The sequence below is a fragment of the Cervus elaphus genome, chromosome 12, assembly GCF_910594005.1.
Source record: "Cervus elaphus chromosome 12, mCerEla1.1, whole genome shotgun sequence".
NCBI classification, from domain to species: Eukaryota; Metazoa; Chordata; class Mammalia; order Artiodactyla; family Cervidae; genus Cervus; species Cervus elaphus.
This window is the reverse complement of record NC_057826.1, coordinates 26,725,861-26,750,666: the sequence shown is the minus strand read 5'-3', so window position 1 is coordinate 26,750,666 and position 24,806 is coordinate 26,725,861. Positions and strand designations below refer to the sequence as shown.

Below are 24,806 nucleotides of genomic sequence, written 5' to 3'. Positions count from 1 at the left end.
ATTCCCATAGACACAAGAATCGCAATAATTCTTCTTGACTTATAGACATTAAACGGATGAACTTTATAGTATGTAAATTATCCCACTAAAACTATTTTAAAATGTTTTAAAGGGTTTTTTTTTTTTTTTAGTTCATCTTAAAAGAGGTCAATTCATAATTGCTCTGTACACAACAGTGTTTTCCTGGCTGACGGCTCCTTTACTTCTGGTAATACAGGGAACCCCCAGATTCCGGGGTCGGGAAGGAACAGTGTCAGAGGACGCTGCTGTGGAATCCAAAGTCTGCGTCACTCCTGGAACCACACGGGCCGCACCTCCCCCTGTTGCATCAATACAAACACACAGACTCTTTGCTCTTCCCACAGGAGGATTACAACCAGCTGAGGCCGCTCTCCTACCCCAACACTGATGTGTTTTTGATCTGCTTCTCTGTCGTAAACCCTGCCTCTTATCACAACGTCCAGGAGGAGTGGGTCCCGGAGCTGAAGGACTGCATGCCTCACGTGCCTTACGTCCTCATAGGGACCCAGGTTAGAAGGCGGCGTGGCTGGGTAGGGTGGCCGTGGAGGGTTTACCAAAATGCAAAGACCCTGTAGGCATTCCCAGAACATCCTATTCTACCAAACACTGTTGAATACGGGGTCTCAGGTACAACAGTCCTATGCACAGCCTTTATTATGAACCACGTGGTTATCTAGCCCACGGTTGAAAGCATATGTAACAGGAAGTTTCTGTGGGGCCTTTAAAAATTCTTCTCTCCACTTTTTGTGTTTAAAAAACAAAGTCATTTTTTAAACAGACACCCTTCTCCAGTTCTGAGTCAGGGGAATGAGGTGTAGATGTCAATTACACTTATTACCTAATTTTTTTATATCTAAAATCCATGATTGTTTGAAAGTCACAAAATAGGTGTGAATGTCAAAATGACCACAGCAATCAGAAGAGGCTCATTATGACAGAAACTCCTCAATAACAGTCCTTGAAAAGGAAGACAGAAAGTCACTGTTCCCTATTCCCTTGAAGGACCCTGGTCTTTCAGATCTTAGAAATGATATTAAAACAGATATATATCAGACAAAGCTGCAATTGTAAAAGACTTTAAAGTGTTTTGAAAGCTAATAAAGTTCCGTAGTTTGAATTTCCAACAGTAAGCCAGTTCCCAAACACATTAGAGATTGTTCTAGTTTTTTATAGTTTTAAATAGATTGTTCTTTGCTATGTTAAAACCCAAATTACTATCCCAAAGACATAGAAATGTAATGATACTGAAGAGCTTTATTGTTGTCTGTTTCATATGCAGCTGTTTTCTGTCTCTCATTTTACAGTCTGCTTGACCAAGAGAAATTTTTAAGTGAGTAAGAGAAAGGAAAATATTTCCAAGAGAATATGTGGACAGAGAACTAACAGATCCATAAATACAATTAACACTTCTGCTCTGAAAGATAATTATTTGTTTGTTTAAATAAAATCTTTTGCCTTAACTCTAGATGATAATGTTTGACGATTTGGTAAGAAAATATATGATGGGACATGCCAACATCTTTGTATGATCCAAATCCTTTTCTAACTCATGGACACTAAGTTAAAAAATTAGGGCAAAAAAATAAAACCCACCCACAAAGTTGTAAAGCTGAGAAATGGGCTTTCAAAGGGGACCCTAATGTCATTTTTTCTTTAAAACACAAGATTTGATGTGCCCATATTGACACGCATGCATGTATGCATGGGTTCACACACACAGTGAGAGATTAAAGCAACTTAAATATTTAAATTTTCACCCCTCATCCACACATGGACGTTATTTTTGAAGTAGTTCTATGTTTGAAAAGATTAATGTTTATTCCTTAAGCAAGCCCCTTGGAAATTCCTCTTTAGAACTTGCCTTCAGAGCCTACAGCACATTCTTTAGAATATCCTCACAAGTGACAAATCTTCATCCCTTTGAGTATGAAGATTTGGTTTGGAAAAGTCTATGTATATAATATACATATAATCAGAGCCAGGAAATAAACTATTAGAGAATTGGTAATATAACTAGAGACCAAATGAGGCATCACTGCAAAGTAATAAGACTGATTATTTTGTATATCCTATAAGTAGGGTCTAGAAATAAACAGGAAATTTCAAAAGCATTTGAAACAGCCGCAGAATCATTTGAATAAGTCCTCAGCTCCCAGGGTAATAGTGAAAGTTCCTTGATAACTCAGTTGGTAAAGAATCCTCCTGCAATGCAGGAGGCCCCAGTTCGATTCCTGAGTCAGGAAGATCTGCTGGAGAAGTGATAGGCTACCCACTCCTGTATTCTTGGGCTTCCGTTGTGGCTCAGCTGGTAAAGAATCTGCCTACAGTAATGATAACCCTATATGCAAAACAGAAAAAGAGACACAGATGTACAGAACAGACTTTTAGACTCTGTGGGAGAAGGCAAGGCTGGGATGTTTAGAGAGAACAGCATCAAAACATGTATATTATCAAGGGTGAAACAGATCATCAGCCCAGGTTGGATGCATGAGACATCCACACTCCCCTGAGGGATCGGGTGGAGAGGGAGATGGGAAGGGGGATCGGGATGGGGAATACATGTAAATCCATGGCTGATTCATGTCAATGTATGGCAAAAACCACTACAATATTGTAAAGTAATTAGCCTCCAACTAATAAAAATAAATGGAAAAAAAAAAAAAAAGAATCTGCCTACAATGTGGGAGACCTGGGTTCCACCTCTGGGTTGGGAAGATCCACTGGAGAAGGAAAAGCGACCCACTCCAGTGTTCTGGCCTGGAGAATTCCATGGACTGACAGTCCATGGGGTCACAAAGAGTTAGACAGGACTGAGCAACTTTCACCTTCACTTTCCCAGGATAATAGTTTTGAAGGCAAAACTATAAGGAAAGCCTAGGGTATACATCTACAAAGAACTCACTTTAATTTCTAGACACAATATGGCCATGTGTATGCACTTACTTAAAGAAAATTCAGCAATTTCTTGAGTGTCAAGTGGGAAAACATCTCTATTATGTCATGGTTTGAAATATCTGGTAAGGCCTGAAAAAGTGAATAAATGTATTGCATGTGTGTTTTTTGCCAGATTGATCTCCGAGATGACCCCAAAACTTTGGCCCGTTTGCTATACATGAAGGAGAAACCTCTCACTTACGAGCATGGTGTGAAGCTTGCAAAAGCGGTACCGATTTTAAATTTCATTTTCAATGGTTTCTGAGAGACGAGTTTGCTGTATGCTTTAGAATGGAAGCGCTACATAGGCTTTTGCTTTAAAGTGCAGTATGTTCAAAATCATCTCTCTGCTTTATATACACTTCCCTCTGTTCAATTCAGGCTGGAAGGGACCATTTGGTTAGCATTCTTGTCAGCCAGCACTGTCTGGTTTTCATTAAGAAAGAAACTTGATGAATTTAAACAGCTGAAGCACTTATCATTTGATTTAGCAACCTCTAGAATATCCATTTGCCATATTGAGTATGAATAAAGGGAGTCATTAGATAGATATTTGTAAATCTCACTGCTTATTATCCATGTAACTCATTTAAATGACTCCATAAAAGGCATTTTGTGATTTTCCTGAGAGAAGCTTAGATTTGCATCTGGCAGGGTTATATTTGTTTAGTCTTTCTCACCCTATAATGAGTAGCCACTTAGAGGAGCTGGATTATGTCACCAACAGCATCTTAAAAGAGTACCATGGTCCAAAAGGTAACTAGCCAAAGAATCCAAGGGGCTATTCACAGATAATAGCTACTTGCTCACAGCTGGAACAGTTTCCATGATCCTTTCCATGGTCCTTTCTTCATTCTTACGAGCTAAAGAATGATTTTGTTGGGAAAACAATTTAGACTAAATCTGTCTCCCATTTACTGCCAAGATGTGCACAAAAGCAGACACTAACATGTACATGAGAGGATGAGGTACCAGATGCAAAAGGGGGTTTATAAATCATATTTCCATAACCTCCTCGTTGATTTAGTCACAAAGCCATCAAGCCAAACCAAAGGTCTCAGAAATTTCTCTTTTACTTTATTTAACTAACTCTGCAAATGCATGCCCTGGGGCAGAGTTAGGGGTCCCCTGCTTTTAAATAGGTCAAGAGGCACATTAGTTACCAATTTTTTGTGAATAAAAATGCATGCATTTCTCTTATTAAACCTTTCTTATAGGCAACAAAATTAAGTGATGCATTTGAATAGAAATGACTTAAATAAAATTCTGTTTCTATGGATGTAATACATAAGAACATCTCACAAATATTTGAGAAACTGAATGCTTCTAGGGGGCTTCCCAGGTGGTGCTAGTGGTAAAGAACCTGCCTGCCAATGTAGAAGATGCAGGTTCAATCCCTGGGTTGGGAACATCCTCTGGAGAGGAAGTGGCAACCCACTCCAGTATTCTTGCCCTGAAAATCCCATGGACGAGGAGCCTGGCAGGCTACAGTCCATGGGGTCACAAAGAGTCGGATACGACTGAAGTGACTTAGCACTATGCTTCTAGGGATGGTAATGTGAGAAACAGCAATGGGAGCCACCCATCCTGTACTCACTAAGCACTTTACAAGCTCCATCTCATTTCAGCCTCTTGCTCCCCTCTTAGGTAGAGAGAGCAGTGGTCTTCTCTTACCGTTGAGGACCCAGAGTCTGAGGGAGATGAATAGGTTTGATTCACACAGCTGATAATAGGGGTGTGTGTGTGTGCTTGTGTGTGTGTGTGTGTGTGTGTTCAATTGCTCAGTTATGTCCGACTCTTTGCAACCCTTTGGATTGTAACCCGCCAGACTCCTCTGTCCATGGAATTTTCCAGGCAAGAACACTGGAGTGGGCTGCCATTTCCTACTCCAGGGGATCATCCTGATCTCCCCACCCCCATGCACCTGATCTTTTGTAAACCATCTCCTCAAACCATTTCTTTTCCCACCTATAGAATGGGCACATGTCAGACTTCCTGGTGGTCCAATGGTTAAGACTCTGCACTTCCACACAGAGGACACAGGTTCAATTTCTCGTTGGGGAACTAAGATTTCATATGCCATGTGACACAGCCAAAACTTTTTTTAAGAAATGGGCACATTTCTACAGGTTCTTCTTCCTTTTCCTCAAACATCCAGCTTCCATTCTCTCCCTAAAGTACTTAAACATACAGTTCCACAAATGATTGTCTGTGATTCCCAGCTAGATATCTTTCACAGCGAGGAGGCTCCAAAGGCTCAGCATGAGCTTTGTGCAGAGATTTGTTTTCTGTGTCCCTTGCTTCTGGAGTCTCTCCCACCACCGTCCTGTCAACGTCCTAGACTGACTTCTCATTTGGGAAGTTGTTTTTTCCCTCTGCGAAGAAGTCGTTCCAGAGCCTCCCATCTCATTTCATACTTATTTTAGGAACAATGGCTGAGTTCACCACTTCATTGCCTTTTGCCAGTTTCTCCTAGCAACTGCTCTCAGATACAGCAAAAATCATGTTTAGCTTACAAAATCCAATTTAGAAGAAAACCAAGCAAGAGTTTAACTTGTTTCATCACAATTCGTGTAATTATAGAGATGTTTTAGGTTTCTCTGCTCCCTGACTTTCCTGTCAAGTAGTTTATAATAACAGCTAACATTTATGGAGTATTTTCAGTGCACTGGGCTTCATGCCAAGCGCTTTACGTGCCTTGTCTTAATTAATCCTCACAGCAGCCCCCCAAGGTGTACATATTATTACCTCCACTCTGCTAGAGGAAACTGAGGCTCAGAGAAGCAAAGATCGCCTCGCTAGAAAGTGGCAGGGCCAGGATGTGAAACTGTGTTTAACCACCATGCTCTTCTACCTCCCCCCTCTAATCTGAAAAGAAACCCTTAGGTTTGGGGCTTCTTTGTTTATAGACTGAAGCCCCGTATCTTTCTTAAAGGCTTTTTTTGATGTGGACCATTTTTAAAGTCTTTATTGAATTTGTTACAGTATTGTTTCTGTTTAATGTTTTTATTTTTTTGCCATGAGACATGTTGGGTATCAGCTCCCCAACCAGGGATCAAACCTGCACCCCCTGCACAGGAAAGTGAAGTCTTAACCACGGGACCACCAGGGAAGTCCCTAAAGGCCCCTATTTTAATGTGTATATTCTCCCCATAACTTAAACACTTTGCAAGTTCAGATTTTTTATATACTTTTGTTCAGTACTTTTCAATTTCCAAAATGTTTTTCATCTATCATCTCTTTTTTATCTGAAAGGGCATTTTATTTATGAGACATTTTCCTGTCATACATATTTCCTATTATTTACACTCTAGAGTCAACTACATTTATGTAAATGTTTTATATCAGTTTATAATAAATAGTCATTGTTATCCCTTTACTTGCTTTACCTTCCTCTTCTTTTCATTATTGTTTTTAATTTTCAGCCTACTCTTCCCATCCTTTTGTCATTTGTGTATGTCTGTACTGTAGCTGGACTTATTTGGCAATAATTAATACCTAATCTGTGCCACTTTAGCTCTAAGATCATGACGCTGGTGATGCTTTATGCATTCTCTTTCCCAATTCCACTGAATACAATCTAAACATGGTGTTCTAAGCTCAGTCTTCCTAAGGTATTTCTGAATAAAACACTGGACCATTTTCCTTTTTTCAGTTTTTGGCCTCTCCTATCATCTTCTTCACCCTGTGCATTTTTTATTGCTATTCTCACTCTTTGTCTTAGCACCCGTTTCTTGGGTTTTGACTTGCACCAGTGGGGTTTAAAGCAGCAAAACTGCAACAAAAACCCTGTCATCAATGCTCATCGAGTCTTTAATACCCTCCCGCTGACTGTGAGGGTCACCATGACCCTCCTTGTTTTGTGTGCTGGCCATTTCCACTTTGTCCTGTGCTCATGGGAAATCAGTCACTTCACCTCTGGGATCTGGGCTACAGAGATCAGAGGGAGACAGCCCTGCCCTCAGGAGGCCCACAGCCCAGAAGACAAGAGAGACAGGCAAGCTAAAGCGCACCAACTGAACAAATAGAATAGACACGTGCACTGGGGTAGCAGAGAGGAGACAGTGACGGACGCGTTTTAGGAGACGGACTCAGAGTCAGTTTCTTGGAGAAGCCAATAACTGAGCCAGGATAATAAGTTTGTCAGGTGGACAAAACTAGGGGACTGGGGAGATCAAATTCCAATTAGGGAGACTGATACATGCAAGTAATGGCCCAAATTTCACTCACAAATGTTTTGATCAACCAACATGGGTATTTTTGATGTGATTTAGTGGCCAACATTGAGCAATTTGGAAACTTCATGTAAATATACACATTTCTGACTTCTTAAAAAAATCAATACATCTGGCAGCACAATCCAGCATTTCCTCATCAATTGCAACTTTTAAACAGTTTTTTAAATAAGGCATTGGGTTGGCCCGAAAGTTCATAAGATGGTACAGAAAAACCCAAACCAATATATTCTGTTCAGTAAGCCACAATCCCCAACACCTCATAATAACCTATGCTCAAGCAGTACGCTCACATTATCCACCCTTGAGTTGGCAATTTCTACCAATTCTTGAAAAAAAAAATCAGCAGCCAATGTATCCAGCCTAGAAACACTTTTCCTCTTTCAGCAGTTTGGTAATCATGCTAATTTATTGAGATGGAATCTTTCTCACAAGTCCTTTGGTTCTCTTTCCATCATGTGGCTCTCAAGTTGAACTTTCTCTCTGCATAACTTTACTAAATTTTAAATAAGAAATAAGGAGCTTCTCTGCTACTAGCCATTTCTTTAGATACCAGCTTACTGTTTATTGCACTAACATCTCTTCTCCCTATTTACATAGAGTACCAACCTTCCTTTTCCTTCTCGTCTCTCATCGTCACTCTGTCATAACGAAATCTCCATCTGTTTATTTTGCTCTTTCATCACATTTCTTTACATTTGCTAGAGAGACCTCAACAGAATGGTTAAGACTAGGCTCAGGAGACAGACACATTCCAATCTCTGCCATTTTCTTAGTTGTATGGCCTTAGGGACGTTACCTTACCTCTCTGGACATCAGTTTTCTGAGCTGCAAAGGAGAATGGTGAGAGACTTACCTCTCACCTAAGTGACCCAGTGTCCCTTCCACAAGGTCTAGCTCACCTAGCTAGCACTGTTGTAGACATTGTGTCCTCTCAGATATGTCTGCAGCTGGGCAGACCTTCCATTTTATTCCTTCCAGTTATGCCTCATCTTATTCTAGAACATGTCCCACCTCCACAAGGACCACCTGGAAGAAGCACTTGGTTTTCTTTCACTTGATTGGTCACTGTGAGTTTGTTTGCCTGTTTTTTTTCTTCTTGTCAGACTCTTTTATGTTCTGTATACCTCTGATAAATTTCCCAGCTTCTGAAACATTAAGTTACAGCTATTATAAAGTTATCAGGAAAATGTTCTCTCAGTTTACATTCCTCAGTCTCTATTTTGTTCCTGAAAACACATCATTTTGGTAAAGCATGTCCCAGATTGCTAACATGTATATCTAAACAAAGATCTGTGAATCCTGAGCACTTGCAGATGGATTCTAAATATTTGACAGTGTAGGTCACTCTGCTCCAAGAGGCAGATGAAGGTGCTACTATAAAAGAGGCTGTATTTCCTTGGGATGGTTTTGCATTTTGCATCTTGGAGGGCACACAGTTTTTTTCCAGCAGTCCCTATAACATGGCTGTGTAGTAGGGAATAATTCTTACCTGCATCAGGATGAATTCTTTCCTCTGACCATTAGAGCACCTGATCCTTGGTTAGCAATACTAACCTCACAACTGGGTTCTGATTCTCACACATATTTCCCAAGTCACACGCAAAATCTGTTTGCTGCTTTTCCTGTAACTATCAGTACAAAATAATGCTATATTAACCCAGTTACACAATAATGCCTTGATCTACTGTTTGATTATCTTCAGAAATGTCTGAATTGGGAAAGACAAGTTTGGACTCCTCTTGCACCATCAAAAGGCAAACTCTGATAGGTTGTCAGCAGCACTGTGGCAGGGGCGGGGGAGAGACAAGAGAAGGAGAAAATGTGCACTCTCCCATCTTGCAGGACCAGATGGTCCAGAATTCCACATGTGAACCTGGCTCAGTCCAGCTGTCCTGTAATTTCCAGAGTCAGTTGAGGCTTGTGATCTTAGCGGGGAGGTATTCTAGATACAACAGTCCCACGGCGTGCTCTGGGTATTTTTTTCAGGATGACTGACAAGAGCCAGAACATTACAAGCACTCATTCAGTAGACACATTCATTAAATTAGTGTGCTTTTCACATGTGTTAATATTGAGTCCTGAATACAATCCCAAACTGTAAGAGATGACATTTCAGAACATTATTAGGAAAAATTTTTCTAATCCTTATCCCTTGCTTCCCTTGTGGCTCAGCTGGTAAAGAATCTGCCTGAAATGTGGGAGACCTGCGTTCAATCCCTGGGTTGGGAAGATCCCCTAGAGAAAGGAAAGACTACCCACTCCAGTATTCTGGCCTGGAGAATTCCATGGACTGTATAGTACATGGGGTTGCAAAGAGTCAGACATGACTTGAGTGACTTTCACTTCACTATCCCTCTCTTATATTCAATTGTTTTTAATTATATAAAAAAGCTATTTTCTAATCCAGACCATGGTCAAAGCAAAACCATAAAATAAGTTTTCAATATGTAACATGCTTCCTTTGGGAAATTTTTTGGCTCATATAGTAACCAATAACCATGTAGGGGAAAAGTGCATATCTGGACCCCACCAGAACAATTTGACCTCATGCTTAGTTTTCTTATCTGTGGACTTTCAAACAAGTGGGCAGCCTCATTTCATTGCCAGCTTGACCAGAGTTGAGTGATGAGGGTCAGAGTTTCCATCATGGATCAGGGAAAGAACACTCATCAAGTGACCCAGATTCCAGGTCTAGCTCATTCACTTTCTAGTTGGGTGTCCTTAAGCAATACAAATTGGCTGGTTGCTGCCCAAGACACCCCACGTTAGTGTCTTGCTTGGCCAATAGAGTATTTTTTAATTGGTAAATATTAATTAAAATCCAAATGCCCACGTCCTCTTCAAAAACACAGAGATGGCAACAATGAACCAACATTCCTGCATGACCACAATGGTCCAAAGCCAAGTAGACTGCCAACTTTAGAGGGGTGTGCACCCACAGGACGCCGCAGTCTCTACCTCTCCCTGTTGTCTGGTACCAGCCCTATTTTACTGTTACCTAAGCTACGGCCCTAATCAGCATGTGATTTTGCTACCCTGTTTTAGTCATTTATCTGTTGGTTTCCAGGAGCTCTCCATCCATTCACCCTCTCCTGGATACACTTTAATTTTTCAGTTATTCTTATAATGTGAAGCATATAATAAATGCATTTTTCCAGATGTCCTTAATATTAAAAAGTCCACATCAAATTGTTAGCTCATACTGAGCTTGGGAGCAATTAAAACCCCAGGTCTTGCTCACATGAATTATCTCATGAAGTTGCCTGCCAAACATGGGCTGCTCTACCTGCAATTTTTTAAAAATGAGAAGCTGTAACTCTGGCCTGAATTTTTATATTTCTCATAGGGATCTGTGATTATCCAATATGTCATAATATGAAATCATCAAAAGCTTTGAAATAAAGCCCTAGGCAAGCACAAGATATTTTGTCATTTAAATACACATAGACTGTATATTGACAAAGAGGATATCTGTGTCAGTAGATACATTTTATGACCTTTATTTTTATGTGTTTTGGGAGTTTTTTAACTGCTTAACATATGCCTTTTAATGTATCTTAAAACTGAATAATATAACCAGTCAGATACTACTTTGCTGAGAGAAACCTTGTCAGAAGTGCATTTTAATCAAAAATGACCTCTAAAGCCATATCACTCTCTATAAAACCACTCTCTTTCTATGAGCTTTATTAAGCAAGTTGACACCCTGCCCTACTATGCACAGAAGGGCATTCATTTCACTTGTACCACATTCACATGTTCTGCATACAAATGAGAAGGCACCAAAAACAGCATCACCTACCCTGTAGTTCACAAAAAAATACTTAAACTAAGTCACTGGTTTTGAATCCTCTCTTAATTTTTATGTTTTATGTTCTTATACTTATGAATAAATTTGTTGTTTATCAGAAGCAATCCACAGTCATTTAATGTTAATATCAGAAAGCAAAATATGTAAAAACTTCAAAAAGTAAAGCAGATGCAAGTTGAAACGCAGAAGGAAAAGACATGATCCCAACCATCCCCGGGCTGTGTCAGACACGCAGCGGTGGCTCCTGGCTGGGCAGGGGGCAGACGCCACTGTGCCTTGCCCTCTCTCCTCTCACGCCTCTCTTTGTGTTTTAGATTGGAGCACAGTGCTACCTGGAATGCTCGGCCCTGACCCAGAAAGGCCTCAAAGCAGTGTTTGATGAAGCAATCCTCACCATTTTCCATCCCAAGAGAAAGGAGAAACATTGTTCCCAGTGTCACAACTGCTGCTCAATTATCTGAGGTGTGAGACCCCCCGCCGCCCCGCAGAGGGTGAGAATGGCAGCCGATCTCTGTGACCCAGCTCAAGCCAAAAGGAGGGCGTGACCAGAGAGGAAGTCCCGACCCAGAGGACTGCCCCTCCGCCCTGTGAGCCCTCCCGAGCACAGCACACTCCCAGCCAACTGCCGCTTCCTCCCTACCAGCCAGAAGCATCCACGTTGCACACTCCGTGAGAATGCTGAGCCCAGATCCCAGCCAGGGCCACTGCCGACCACGTGGGAAACAAAATCAGGGCCATCTTGAGGTTTCCATCATCCCCTCCAAGAACATGAAACTGATAGGAAATCATCACAGGAAAACCAAAAAAAAAAAAGAACTTGGTTCTTGTATTGGTGGCCTTACATGATGTCTTTTACAAAACATGGGAATATGATACTAACCTTTTTTTTTTTTCTTGAATCTGCTGTTCTACTATGTGTCTTACATTAATTTGTATTATTTTAAGAAATTTACTAATTTACCAGTTTACTCAGGCCTTAAAAAACCACACCAAACTATCTTAAAGAAAAAGGTTTTTATGTTCATTCCTATTTTCAGCATGTTTCTACCAAAGCTATTAAAACCAACATGTACCTCTGAATGCCTGACTGTAAGAAGATACAAGGAAATGTTGAAACTTTTGGAAATATACGAAGCTGTAATTTCTCAACCCGATTGAAAGAAACACCATCTGGATTGTTGCAGGTCCACATGTATTGCCTAAGATTCACCCCCAGAAATGCTTACGTTGATTGGTCACTTTATTTTTTCCACATTATATTGTCATTGTTGTTGTTTAGTTGCTAAGTCAGGTCTGACTCTTTGCAACCCTTTGGACTGCAGCACACCAGACTTCACTGTCCTTCACTATCCCCCAGAGTTTCCTCAAACTCATGTCCATTTAGTCAGTGATGCCATTCAACCATTGCATCCTCTGTCTCCCCCTTCTCCTCTTACCTTTAATCTTTCCCAGCATCAGGGTCTTTTCTAATGAGTTGGCTCTTCAAAACTACAAATGAACTGTGCTTTTAAGAAAGTAGGATTTCTGTTTTTCAATCAAACTGATTAGGAAGAGAATATGGCAGACCTATCTTATAAAAAATTATTGTTCATTAAAGTGAAATTTCCTGCTCCCTCCCTTCCCCACTGTATGCCTATTTCCTCTCTTCATTTCACACTGTCTCCCATGCCCAATAACAACTTGATTCCAAAGAAGCAACTGATCATGGGATGAAAAAAGTTGCGTTTTAAAGTCCCAAAGGTTAAGCCAAAGTGCCTCAATTTTTCCTCTCACTTCAACTGAAAGTACCTCTCAGTTTGTCCCATGGGAGCTCTCATTCTCTTTAAAGGATATTTTTCAAGTATAACTGGTACTAAAATACTGCCCCTCCCTATTTCCTGTACTCATTGTCCCAAATGTGTATTTTGGTCTATATCCATGAGTACCAAGCTCTGGATCCACCTGTGCCCTGCTTCCAAAATGATGTACTCTATGGAACCAGGACTTTGGGCTTGGGAAAGAGACTCTTCCAAACATCCAGGGATTCTTGTATCTCAGAGTGATTTATTTCCTAGCTTTTAATTAGAGACTGTGAAGGCTTCTAATTAGTCTTATTTGCTTACAGTTATCCTGGAAACACCCAGGTAGGCACTTTATTTTTATTTCAACTGCCTAAGCAAAGTGCCTCTTTGCAGAATGAAATTACATGAATTTTAGTTTAAGAATTTCTAGATTCACACTCCTGTTGGAAAAATCCAGTCTTTCTTGTTCTTTCTGTTCCTGGAGGAAGCACATTTTAAAAGAAGCATACAGTATTGGTCTTTTGTGTGAAGACCTTCCATGACACCCCCTCAGTTTTTTGGGTTTTGTTTGTTTGGAATTTTTGAAATGTGCTTTCCCTTCTTCTACATTTCAAGTTTTATTTCTCTTCTCTCCCATCTAGTTGCTGAACATTTTCTTGAATATACACACACCCCACCTAAAAGAAAACGGGAGTTTTGTAAGTCAAAGCTTGACATTTAGAGATAACAAGGACATTCTCTCTTTGTAAATGGAAATCAACCATGTATAAACTGTAACTCTGAAGATGTTGAGTTCATCCTTTACAAACAATAATGAGCATTTAGCCCTATAATAAATGAAGTGCCGTTAGCTGGTTTTGTTACATTATTGTGTGGTTACGTCTTGCTAAAGAGCCACTCCTCACTGATGTGGATGAAAAATTGAGAACAGTGTATTTGCTCTGCCAAGGAGAGTTTTCCAGATGTGTGCACTCAACAGGCAAATGGTTCCCCAGGTCATCACCTCCCTAATGGGCCACAGAGATTAACTTGTTCACAGTGGGAGATCTCTCTCTCACCTAGAACCAGAACCTGGAGAGACAGTGTCTGTGTGGAGCCCAGGCTCTTAGAGGTTTTAGGAGCTACTTGTTGAATAAAATAATGAAGAACAAAGCAACCTAAAAGAGTTCATGTCATTCCACCAAAGTAATCATGTATTCCCTGTTTCATGGCAATAGGTAGTTCATGTCTCTTACAAAAAAGTTTTCTGCCTTAAAATTGAATAAAACTATATTCTGAAACCAATGATTAAAAGACATAGAAATCTCAACAAGGACCCTTTTAAAGGTCTACACCATCTTCAAAGTCAAGAAGGGGCAACAGACCGCTACTGAAGGTGTAGTCTTGACTTTTCTGAGATAGAAGAAGCTATAACCCAACCTCCTCATTGTACAGATGAGAAAATACAAGCCCAGATGAGTTAAGAGAGATATGTTGTGACAAAGGTGGACAGGTCTCAGCTTTTCTGCTTCCCGTCCAATGCCTTTCATCCCCATACTGTATAATCTGTACTGGTGGCTCAGATGGTAGAGAATCTGCCTGCGATGCGGGAGATCTGGGTTCAATCCCTAGGTCAGGAGGATTCCCTAGAAAAAGGAATGGCAACCCATTTCAATATTCTTGCCTGGAGAATTCCATGGACAGATGAGCCTGGCCAGCTATAGTCCCTGGGGTTGCAGAGTCGGACACCACTAAGTGACCAACACTTAACTTTCATACTAGAATCTACTCATTATCAACATATTAAGTTGGAGTTTTGTAGGTATATTACCTGAGTTGCATCTGTTTATCCTATAGATCCTAACTGCATTTCAAATATATGACATTGGCCACTATAATAAGATACAAATATACAGTGTAATATAATCTCAATTTCATGGCTTGATCAAGGAGCTAGTTAGACAGATTCTTTTTTTCAGTCAGCTGGTTGATTGGTTGGTAGAATTAATGGACTTATATGGAAGACCCAAGTCAGAACCATGTTAACAGTAGAACTCGGGGCTGCTTTCTGCCAAGAAAATTTATACCCAAAGAGCAATTGCTGAATGCAGTAACTGCAGCACCCTCAACAAGAAAGCACTAAACTGGGAAATCAAAAATTGTCATACACATATGACAGGAAGAGAGATTTGGTATATATTGAGATTTCAGTATGTCTGATCATGACATGCAAAGAACCATTTGGAAGATTTCTGGTATGTCAGAGAAGTACCAGCTGAAGTGCCTGTAACCATACACACAGCTTTCATAAAACCCAGAATGTGAAGCTAACATAAATATCATCATTAGGAGTGATAGTTCCTATAACCTCCCAAAGTAGAGGGTCTTCAAGAAGAAATATATAACTTGAGTGAAATCGCTCAGTCATGTCCGACTCTTTGTGACCTTATGGACTGTAGCCTGCCAGGCTCCTCCATCCATGGGGTTTTCCAGGCAAGAATACTGGAGTGGGTTGCCATTTCCTTCTCCAATATAACTTGAGGTTAGCCTATAAAGAGGCAGTATTGCTTTCATAAATGCAGATTCATCCATAAGACCAAAGTGATGGAAGATTAAAAATCAAGGTTTAGCTTTAAAGGAATGTTTGACACCATGCTGGAGATGATCTTATGTCTTCATTTTTAAATCTACCCCTGTATTTAGAGGCCAGAATACAAAATGTGCATTCTCTTCTGCAGAGAGAACCATAGGTCACCAGCTATTCTCTTAAGAGTCATTGAGTAGGCTGCCCAAGTACAAAGGAAAACTCAAGAAAACATTTCATTTCAAGGACCATTAGAAACAGAAAAAGAGAGAGTGAGGGAGGTCAGGGAAACCAAACTTCTTGTGAAGAAAGTTAGGTTCTCTTAAAAAGGAAACATTTAGAGAAGGGAGAAAAAACTAAAATCAAACACGAGGCAAAAACACATATCTGACAGTCCTCCTGAAGAATCACTAACTTCTGCCTGGTCTCTAGAGCCATGGGGAAGAAAGCAGGGCCATTCTCATGAACAGCAATCTATGTTTCTGAGTCTCTAAGCAGAATCAGCCAACAGAATTAATTGTGTAATAATCCTAGATAATGCCACCTCGTGATTCATTAAAAGTGGATGAAATGCTGGACAGCGCTCTCTGGGTCTTTAATAGCCATGCAGGTGATCTCTCTCAAGCCTCCTCTGAGGTCATCCCCTTTCAAACCTTCTTCTTCATCCTCCTCAAGCCTTCTAACATGGAGCAGGCAGGCAAAGGAAACTTACCAAGAAATATGAGTGAATAAATCAGTTTGAAAATTTCCTTGAGAATGAACATGACTTAAAACCTGAAAAGGATGACTGTGGGATATCTGGAAAGACAGTTACTTGTATGAAGAATATTTATTTATCTTGGCAGAATAACTCTAAATAAGAAGATTGCATTTAAAATGGACAATGGTGTTACCTTTCTAAAATAAAACATTTCTAAACTCCAAAATGAAAAAATAAAATACACAACAGCAATAACAGAGTACAACAATATGAGATAAGGCAACAATTCATGGTGCTTCCATGGTCAACAAAGACCAAAAAGGAAATTAAAGCACCAAGCCCTACACACAAGCCCATCAAGCATTAGAGGCTCAGCATTGCTCTTGGGAGATCTCTTGGGGTTAGGACAGAAATGAGTCAAGGAGGGTTTGGCTCATCTGTGAATTCATGGGATGCAAGTTCAGTAACAGCTCTTGGCTTTTAACTTCCACTACAAGAAATTAGAGGAAAAGCTACACGATTAATCTTGGTCACAATCTATGGTTTTTTTTTCCTCCTTAGGGAATATCCTGTTAAAATCTAGAGTCATTTTGTGCGTGTTTTAAACATGTTCTACCATGGAAATTTCATTTTGTTCTGAGTTCTGCAGTGACTCAAAAACTTTATGATATGTAACTGGTATAATTTTGTTGTATTTTCAGCCATGTCCTCCAAGCCTCTTGGTATACGCAGTTATCATGGATGAACATGGTCTGATCGGTGTTTTAGTGATGTGATGTCTGGAGTAATTTGAGGAGAGGGTCCCTAAGACCCAGAGCTGAATCTTGCCTGGAAGCACATTTCGCTTCCCAGAGACCCTGAACAAGTCAGTCTTTTTGAGTTTATGTTAATTCGTTAAAGAAAAAACAGAAACTCTTTCATAGCAGGGTGGTATGTTTGGGACAGCTTTGTAAACACGCACCTGAAAGTGCCACCACCTGCTATTTTTTAAATCAATTTTTGTAAGCAATCGGATTTTTTCTCACAGAGGGGCTGTGGGCAGAAGGTTAATGAATTCTACATTCCTCTCATCACCTGGTTTAAATTGTTTTGTTTGCTCTGAGTACACAGTAATTGCTGCTTAAGTACATCTCAGGAGAATTTTATCCCAATGGAAACAGTCCACGTTCCTCCTCAGGCAATCTCGACAGAGAAAATGATAGACACGGGGTGCATGGATGAGCTGCTTGCAGATTGGCTTTCTTACCATCTGCTTCTTTGTAATGGCTATTCTGTGTACACTTTTTGTAATTAACAAAATGTCATTTCCTGTACTGTAACCTTGAAGTTTATCTTGTGCTATATTCTGACTTTTAATTCATTATACACTCTTTTTTTCCTACTCTCATTTCTGGGTTATCTGAGGGTGTCCCTGCCAGCCACTCAAGAAAACTGCCTTCTCTAGCCTTTGTTAGAATGGGAAATTTGCTACTCAAAGAGTGGTCCAGGGACTAACAGAATGGGCACAACCTGTGAGATAGTTAGGACTATAGAAGCTCAGGTCCCAGGCCAGACCCACTGAATCTGAAGCTGTATTTTAATAAGACCCCAGGTGACTTATGTGCACTTTAAAATTTGAGAATACTGGCCTTTGAGACAACCAAGTTTATCATTTAGTCTTTACACCCAAACATATAGCTGCCAGATGATGAAACCATCGGCTTCATCTGTCTCTGATGCTATCTTAGGCTGTTTGAGTTGTCCACATTTACTTGATGAAAAAAAAAAAAAAAAGACTTTCAGAAGTCCTTTCTTTTGCTCTTCGTGTGCTTCCCAGCTGCAGTAAAAGAAACAGCATGTTTTGGAATCCAGAGCAGAAAAGCAGCATCTGGTTTGAAAGATCTGATAAATCTCAAGAACTTCTTTTCCTAAACTCTTTCTGGCTTTTATAAGGGAGAGAAAAAACCTCCAAAATGATTTTCCATGAAGAAATAAGAAAGATTTATATCATGTAACATTATAAACTTATAAGATGAAGATAAAACAAATTTCTGAGGCATAAAACTTTATTCTTCACTGTTTAAGGTAATATTCTAGACAGTTCTCTAGAGGCCAGAATAAAGATTGACTGCAACTTCACCTCTACGAAGGGCATCCCCCTGATTTAGATGTTTATTGCTCTAAGCACAGACCAGAATTGTCATCACTTATTCAACACATTTTCACTAAACGTCACAGGGGACATGCTTCATTAACTCCACCCATATCCCGCCTCGTGTACAAGAGCCCTTTAAAAACTGAAAGTTGTACACATACATGCTTAAGCCACTTATCTTATTCACATTCCATTGTTGCTCCAGAAGACCTGAAGGCAAATCATACCTACTTTCAAACAAAGAAAGTGCATAAGGATCACCACTTCTTTTGTACCTACAAATGGCCTACTAATTTTCCAGCTACAATATCAGTGATTCCATCCCAGAATTAGAAATTGATGCTATTCAGATACCATCACTAAAGGACCACCTCCTCTGGAAAGGACCACCTTCTGTCCCCTGCAGCTCTGATTCTGGTCCTGTCAGTCAGCTATTCCTTCATGTTCAAGGCTGCAGGAACCACCTATGTCCCAAGATATCCTTAAATTGGGTAGAGCTTTTAAATTGGGACAGTTTTTGCATCTGGGAGCAGCTTGGCTACCCAAAGCAGCTAGCATTCTTGGAAGAGGTTAGCCAAATCCAAAAACAGAATCTTACTATAGATGATTTTCATTATTGCAGCCTCTTACTCATAACCACTGGTGCAAGCTGCCAAAAAGCACTTCTTACACCAGGGGCTGTGTATCCTCCTAGGGCCCTGCACCCCTACCCCCACCCTGCACCTTCACTCCCTTCTCCAGGCCACAAAATAAAGCATGTTTTATCTTCCTCATAAGAAACTAACAGGGCAAGAACACTGGCAACAATTATCAATCTCTCTTTTAAGAATCCATTTACTTATCATTTTTAAATGTCTCATTCTCACTCTCTTTATTGCAACAGAAAAACAAAATCCCAGTCCAAGAAACTGGAAAGTCCTCTACTGAATTAAGCACTTTGAAATAATCAAGTGCCAAAGGAGAGAAGCCTCTGGTCACAACCCAGTTGTTTCTACTCCGCTGGCCAGCAGCCTGCAGCTTAGAGAGGCTTGAGTGAAATTATGGTACATTAGTTCCTTTTGGTTCGTCTCGAAGGTGGCTCAGATTTTGTTCATGCTGAAATTTGCCACTGATTTCAGCTGGACTTTCTCATTAACTAATGTTTATGTTTCAGTGGGGAGATATTTTAGCATTAGCATCCTCGGCTTGCTCAAACAGGAGCTAAAAGCTGAGCAAAATCTTCCTTTTAAAGCCATTTCCAACATATTTGAAAATGCTGGATGTCGTCATTCCACTCAGTAAAATCGGTCCCGCCAAATATTTTAGTTTTGATGTGCAGATGCCAAGAGGGTATGGAAGATGAGGGTTCAGAACAGCCTAGAAGCTTAGAGCACCTTCCTTCAAGGGTGCACCTCTCCATGTATTGATAACCTCTGCATGAGCAACAGAGTAAGGCCGAAGAAGTGTGATCTGTTCATGCATTTCCTATGCAAAGAACTGGGAACCTCACAGGATTAAATTTCCATTTCAGTTGTATAATTCTGTATGTGTACTTCATAGAGATAATGACTACTAATAATTCATCAGTATCCTTTATTGTATATATAGAGAGTTTATTGTAGGCTTCCCAGGTAAGCTCTGTGGTGAAGAATCCACCTCCCAAGCAGGAGATGCGAATTTGATCCCTGGGTCAGGAAGATCCCCTGAAGGAGGAAATAACAACCAACACCAGTATTCTTGCCTGGAAAATCCCGTGGACAGAGGAGCCTGGCAAGCTATAGTCCTTGGAATCAGAAAAGAGTTGGACACGACTTAGTAACTAAACAACAACAAGAGTTTAAGTGAATAAATGTTCTTTCAAGTTAAGTCATTTATTATTTATGACTTAGGGATAGTTATATTTATCCCTGGTGGCTCAGAGGTTAAAGCGTCTGCCTGCAATGAGGAAGACCTGAGTTCGATCCCTGGGTCAGGAAGATCCCCTGGAGAAGGAAATGGCAACCCACTCCAGTATTCTTGCCTGGAGAATCCCATGGACGGAGGAGCCTGGTGGGCTACAGTCCATGGGGTCGCAAAGAGTTGGACACAACTGAGTGACTTAAATAACTATATTTATTCCTTGATGGTAATCATACCTTGAGCATCACCCAAACTACCATTATCGCCTTGGTAATGTATTGATGCGTGAGTGCATGCTAAGTTGCTTCAGTGGTGTCTGACTCTTTGTGACCCTATGGACTGTAGCCCACCAGGCTCCTCTCTCCATGGGCTTCTCCAGGCAAGAATACTGGAGTGGGTTGCCATGCCCTCCTCCAGGGGAATCTTCTGACCCAGAGATCAAGGTCACATTGATATTCTTTGTTAAAGCAAAATGTTTTTTCTCTTTTGAAGAAGGGCGTGTGTGTCTTTGGGGGTCTGAATGACTTTCCAGAAGCCCTGATGGCCCACAGTCAAGGTCAAAGCATATAATTGATCTTGTGTATCAGGAAGCCTTTTTTTTTTTAACTCAATTATTCAGTATGCTAAAGAACTACAGTCAGAGGAACTTAGAGTCAAAAATAAAGCCAAAGAGCTTAGGAAATATTTACTTTTCTCCTGCTAATGAGGACCTGGAACAGAGACTCGAATAATCCCTCTAAATTCCTTAACATTGGAATAAGTCTCTACTTACGCTACTGGTTACAGTGCTATGCACCTGCTCCTCTTTTTCTCATCCTTTTTCTATTTCTTTCCTCTGTGGTTAGACATCACCTACCTCCTCAGAGGTCTTTAGCATCCCCTTCAGATATTCCAGGACCACAACAACCAGCCACTGAGCCTTTTAGATCTCCCTGTACACAATTCCAAACAACCCTGTTCATTAAAACAAAGGGAGATCATTGTAAAAGAAAATGCCAGAAGATTCATTTCACCAATAAGGAGCAAACTGTTTCTCTAGTAGAAATTTTCAGCAGCAAATAAAATTTTTAGAATTTTCCAAAGAATCCTTTTAAAGTTACTTCTTCATAAGTTGCTTTAACATGTTGAAGAAAATCAAAAAGGTACATATTATTTTTAAGAAAATGTCTCCTGAATGAAAAAGATAATCAGTCCTCTTGGAAAACTTGATGAAATGCAATTTAATTTTTATCAATGCCACATTATTTTTGATTAGATATACAGTTTATTTACTATCTCAGAAATGTTTTTTATATTAAAAACCTAATTAATTTGAAGAGTTGAGTCACTGCAACAGAATTTGGTGCTTTTGTGGTGGCTCATTCATTTCCTGATCAGGGGAAGAAGGAAAACGTGAATTCAGTCAGCACAACTAATAAGCCCAGAAGTAGAATGTGTTGTGAGTACTTACATTCTCCACTGAAAAACACTCTTATGGGGGGAAAAAAATCTAGGAAATTCCCCTTCTCCTTACCTGTTGTTAGTTGCAAAATAAACATGTCTCCAAGGGTAAGGAGTTGCTGGGAGTCAGTTTTGTCTAGAGCCTCTCCCCCACCAATAGGCATGGACCACCATCTCTGCCAGCATTCACACTGCCTGGGAGATGAGCTGAGGGCATACAGCCTTCATCTCTAGAGCAGTCTCTTTGAATTTCCCTTTGAGGCTCTGTTTCTTTTCTCTCTCAATCTCTCCTGTTGTAAACTTTGGTTTGAGTTATAGCAAAGCACTGTCTTGCTAGAGGTTATAAAGGAAACTAGAGAAAAACTACAGTCTCCATAAAACAATGCAAGTTTGCACCAAGCTACCTCCAGGAGAGACAGCAGACATGCTAATCAATGGTGAGAAAGAGTCTGACATCAATAAACTCAAAGACTTCTCCAGGTGAGAACAACTCAGAAGGAACACTCCAAAAAGCCATCGTGCTCCAATGTAAAGAATTTGGTTCTGGGTCAGAGAAACCTAGCGTGTGCTGCCAATCAGCTGTCAGATCTTGGGGAGGTTATCTGACCTCTCTGAACTTTGGTTTCATCATCTGTAAAATGGCGATGGCATTAACAATGCTTCAGCAATAACAATGCCTATGAGCACGATTGACACAAGATTACAAAGAATTAACATAAAGGGTCCTACTGTATAGCATGTGGAACTCTGCTCAATGTTATGTGGAAGGCTAAATGGAAGAGGAGTTTGGAGGAGAATAGATACATATACATGTATGACTAAGTTCCTTCACTGTTCATCTGAAACTATCACAATAGTGTTTCTTTATCGGCTCTACCCCAATAAAAATATAAAGTTTAAATATATATATAAGCGGTCCTGTTTACAATAAGAAATCCATAAATGGTAGCAATATTTATATCTTTACTTCCAAACATAGTGCTTTGCACAAAACTAGAATTCATAAATACTTGTGGAAGTGAAGGAGGGAGAAAAAGAAAATGACAAAGAGGGACACAGGAAAGGGGAAGAGGAGATTTGAAAAAAAAAAAATCAAGTTTATCACTGACAGACATTTTCCTCCTTTTCATTAATAACATTTCTGATTATAATAAATATGTACTGTAGAAGCTGTCGGAACACCACGGACTAGGAACACCGTGGACTCCTCTCCAGCACCGCAGATCATGCGGATCAGAACCTTCCTCCTGTTACGGCAGCTACGTCCTCCTCGCCTCTGCAGCTACATGTCACCACCAGGTCTCTGCTGTTCAGACCCCTCTCACCTCTGCTGAGACCAGGAAGCCCAGCTTCTCCTGCCCATCAACCCTGGTCTACAAAGACAGCCACTGTTGAGCTTCTCTGTGTTGCAGAAGCCCCTCCCTAGCGCCTTCCTCATCGCTTTAATGAAGGGAGGGTCCTCTGAACTCTCCAGGTGAACATATCAGGGCCCCTCTCTGAGGCTTTAGTCCTCAAATACTCTGCCAGGACAGTCTGGCATCTTCTCTTCATTCATGTAAGCCACCATTTCCCCCGAGATTTAGGGACCCGGCCCAAACACACACCGGAATGAAATCCAGGTGGCCTTGTGAGGATGCTAGTCTTGAGACATGGGAGAATGCCCAAGAAGCTCTTCTTGAAGTGAGGAAGTGTGAGTTGCTCAGTTGTGTCCAGATCTTTGTGACCCCATGGACTTTAGCCCACCAGGCTCTTCTGTCCATGGAGTTCTCCAGGCAGGAGCACTGGAGTGGGCAGTCATTCCCTTCTCCAGGGGATCTTCCTGACCCAGGGATTGAACTCGGGTCTCCTGCATTGCAGGTGTACTCTTTACTACTGAGCCACCAGAGATACACAAGCTTATATTCTGCCACCCTCTCCTTCATCCCATCTGACACCCTCAAGATCCATTCCCGAGCACATTGCCCTGAACCCTGTCTGCTTTAGTCAAGTCCCGAGGTTCCTTCAATGGAAAATCTCATTCCTCCCACCATAGGGAAAGTCCATCCCCAGCCGGGTCACCCTGAGGCTTGACCCTAATTTTCCACATAGAATAAATGAGGCGTTGCGGGTGGTATTTGAGGAGGGCAGGTATCACCATGTAAAGAAAGCAGCCTCCTCGGACAGGGCCTTGGCCTGGTCTCCAAGCACCAGGAGGTTGGTCTCCTCTAGGAAGAAGCAGCAGTCTTTTTGGTGAGGGAACCTCAAGCTCATCCACGGGTTGTCCCCACTGCAGTCTCTGTGACCCACTACTTCCCTGTGAAGAACTTAAGGACAGGAGATTGCCAGGGTGAGAGACGCAGCCTTTCTGATGATTCAACTGATCTTCCAATTAGGCTTGGGGCCTGGTTTTCAGCACCTTCTGCCTTCTATCTTCAGGAGAAGAGAATCTCTTCAAATGTGGCTCTCATGCCAAGCCCCAAGTACATTGATTGCACTTAACAACCAATCAGTCACTACAGTCCTGATCATTACCTCAGTTCCCACATCTCTCAGATGTTGTTGATGTTGTATTAACCTGTACATACCTTTCCACATGCACCCCATCCCAATTCATCACAGCAGAGTCTTAGTAATTGTGTTGCTATAGCACCTCCTACGGCTCTCGAGATCAGCATTGCTATCTATGGCATTCTGGCTAAGTTTCCCAAAGATACCTCTGGGGATTTTATCCATTGGCCCCCTTAGGTTCACTCCCCACCTTTCTCCAACCTGCTTCTTGGGTGGCCAGCATTTATGAGCTGAACCAATGGACTCCCTAATTCTCTGCCTTCCCATTTGCAGAAGATCAGGGCACAGGAGCAGAGCGAGGTTGGAGTATTTACTAACCACCTTCCTCCCTCCCAGGCCTCATATTGGTAACAGCCACATCCTCCTATGAAAATCCACAACCCCTCTCAAAGAATCCCTCTCCTACAGTTCTCTTTGAGATCTGAAAATCACTCTTTCTCCTGGTCTTTCAGCCTAGGTTGCCCACTGCTTCACACAAGTGTTTGAGAGTGTCTCACCACCCCCTAGTTGGTTTCCTTAATTCTGTCTTCATGTTTGTAAACAGACTCTTTGTTTAATTCTCCTCAATATCCCACTACAGTATATTATTTGTTTCCCACCAAGACCCCTACAGATGCTTACATGACATACAGTCATGTCCGACTCTCTGCCACCCCATAGACTGTAGTCCACCAGGCTCTTCTGTCCATGGGATTTTCCAGGCAAGAAAGGGTTGCCATTTCGTTCTCCAGGGGATCTTCCCGACCCAGGAATTGAACC

General features: G+C 41.0%; 1 protein-coding gene across 1 annotated transcript in view; it reads left to right on the top strand.

Moving 5' to 3' along the window:
* The window catches only part of RHOJ (ras homolog family member J), a 93,418-nt gene extending 79,783 nt beyond the window's left edge, over window positions 1–13,635 (top strand). The window contains exons 3-5 of the mRNA XM_043919836.1: window positions 366–530; window positions 3,089–3,184; window positions 11,319–13,635. Of these exons, the coding sequence (XP_043775771.1) occupies window positions 366–530; window positions 3,089–3,184; window positions 11,319–11,465 (408 nt within the window). The 3' untranslated portion in view covers window positions 11,466–13,635. The remainder of the gene's footprint in view (window positions 1–365; window positions 531–3,088; window positions 3,185–11,318) is intronic.
* The last annotated feature ends 11,171 nt before the right edge of the window (window positions 13,636–24,806 follow it).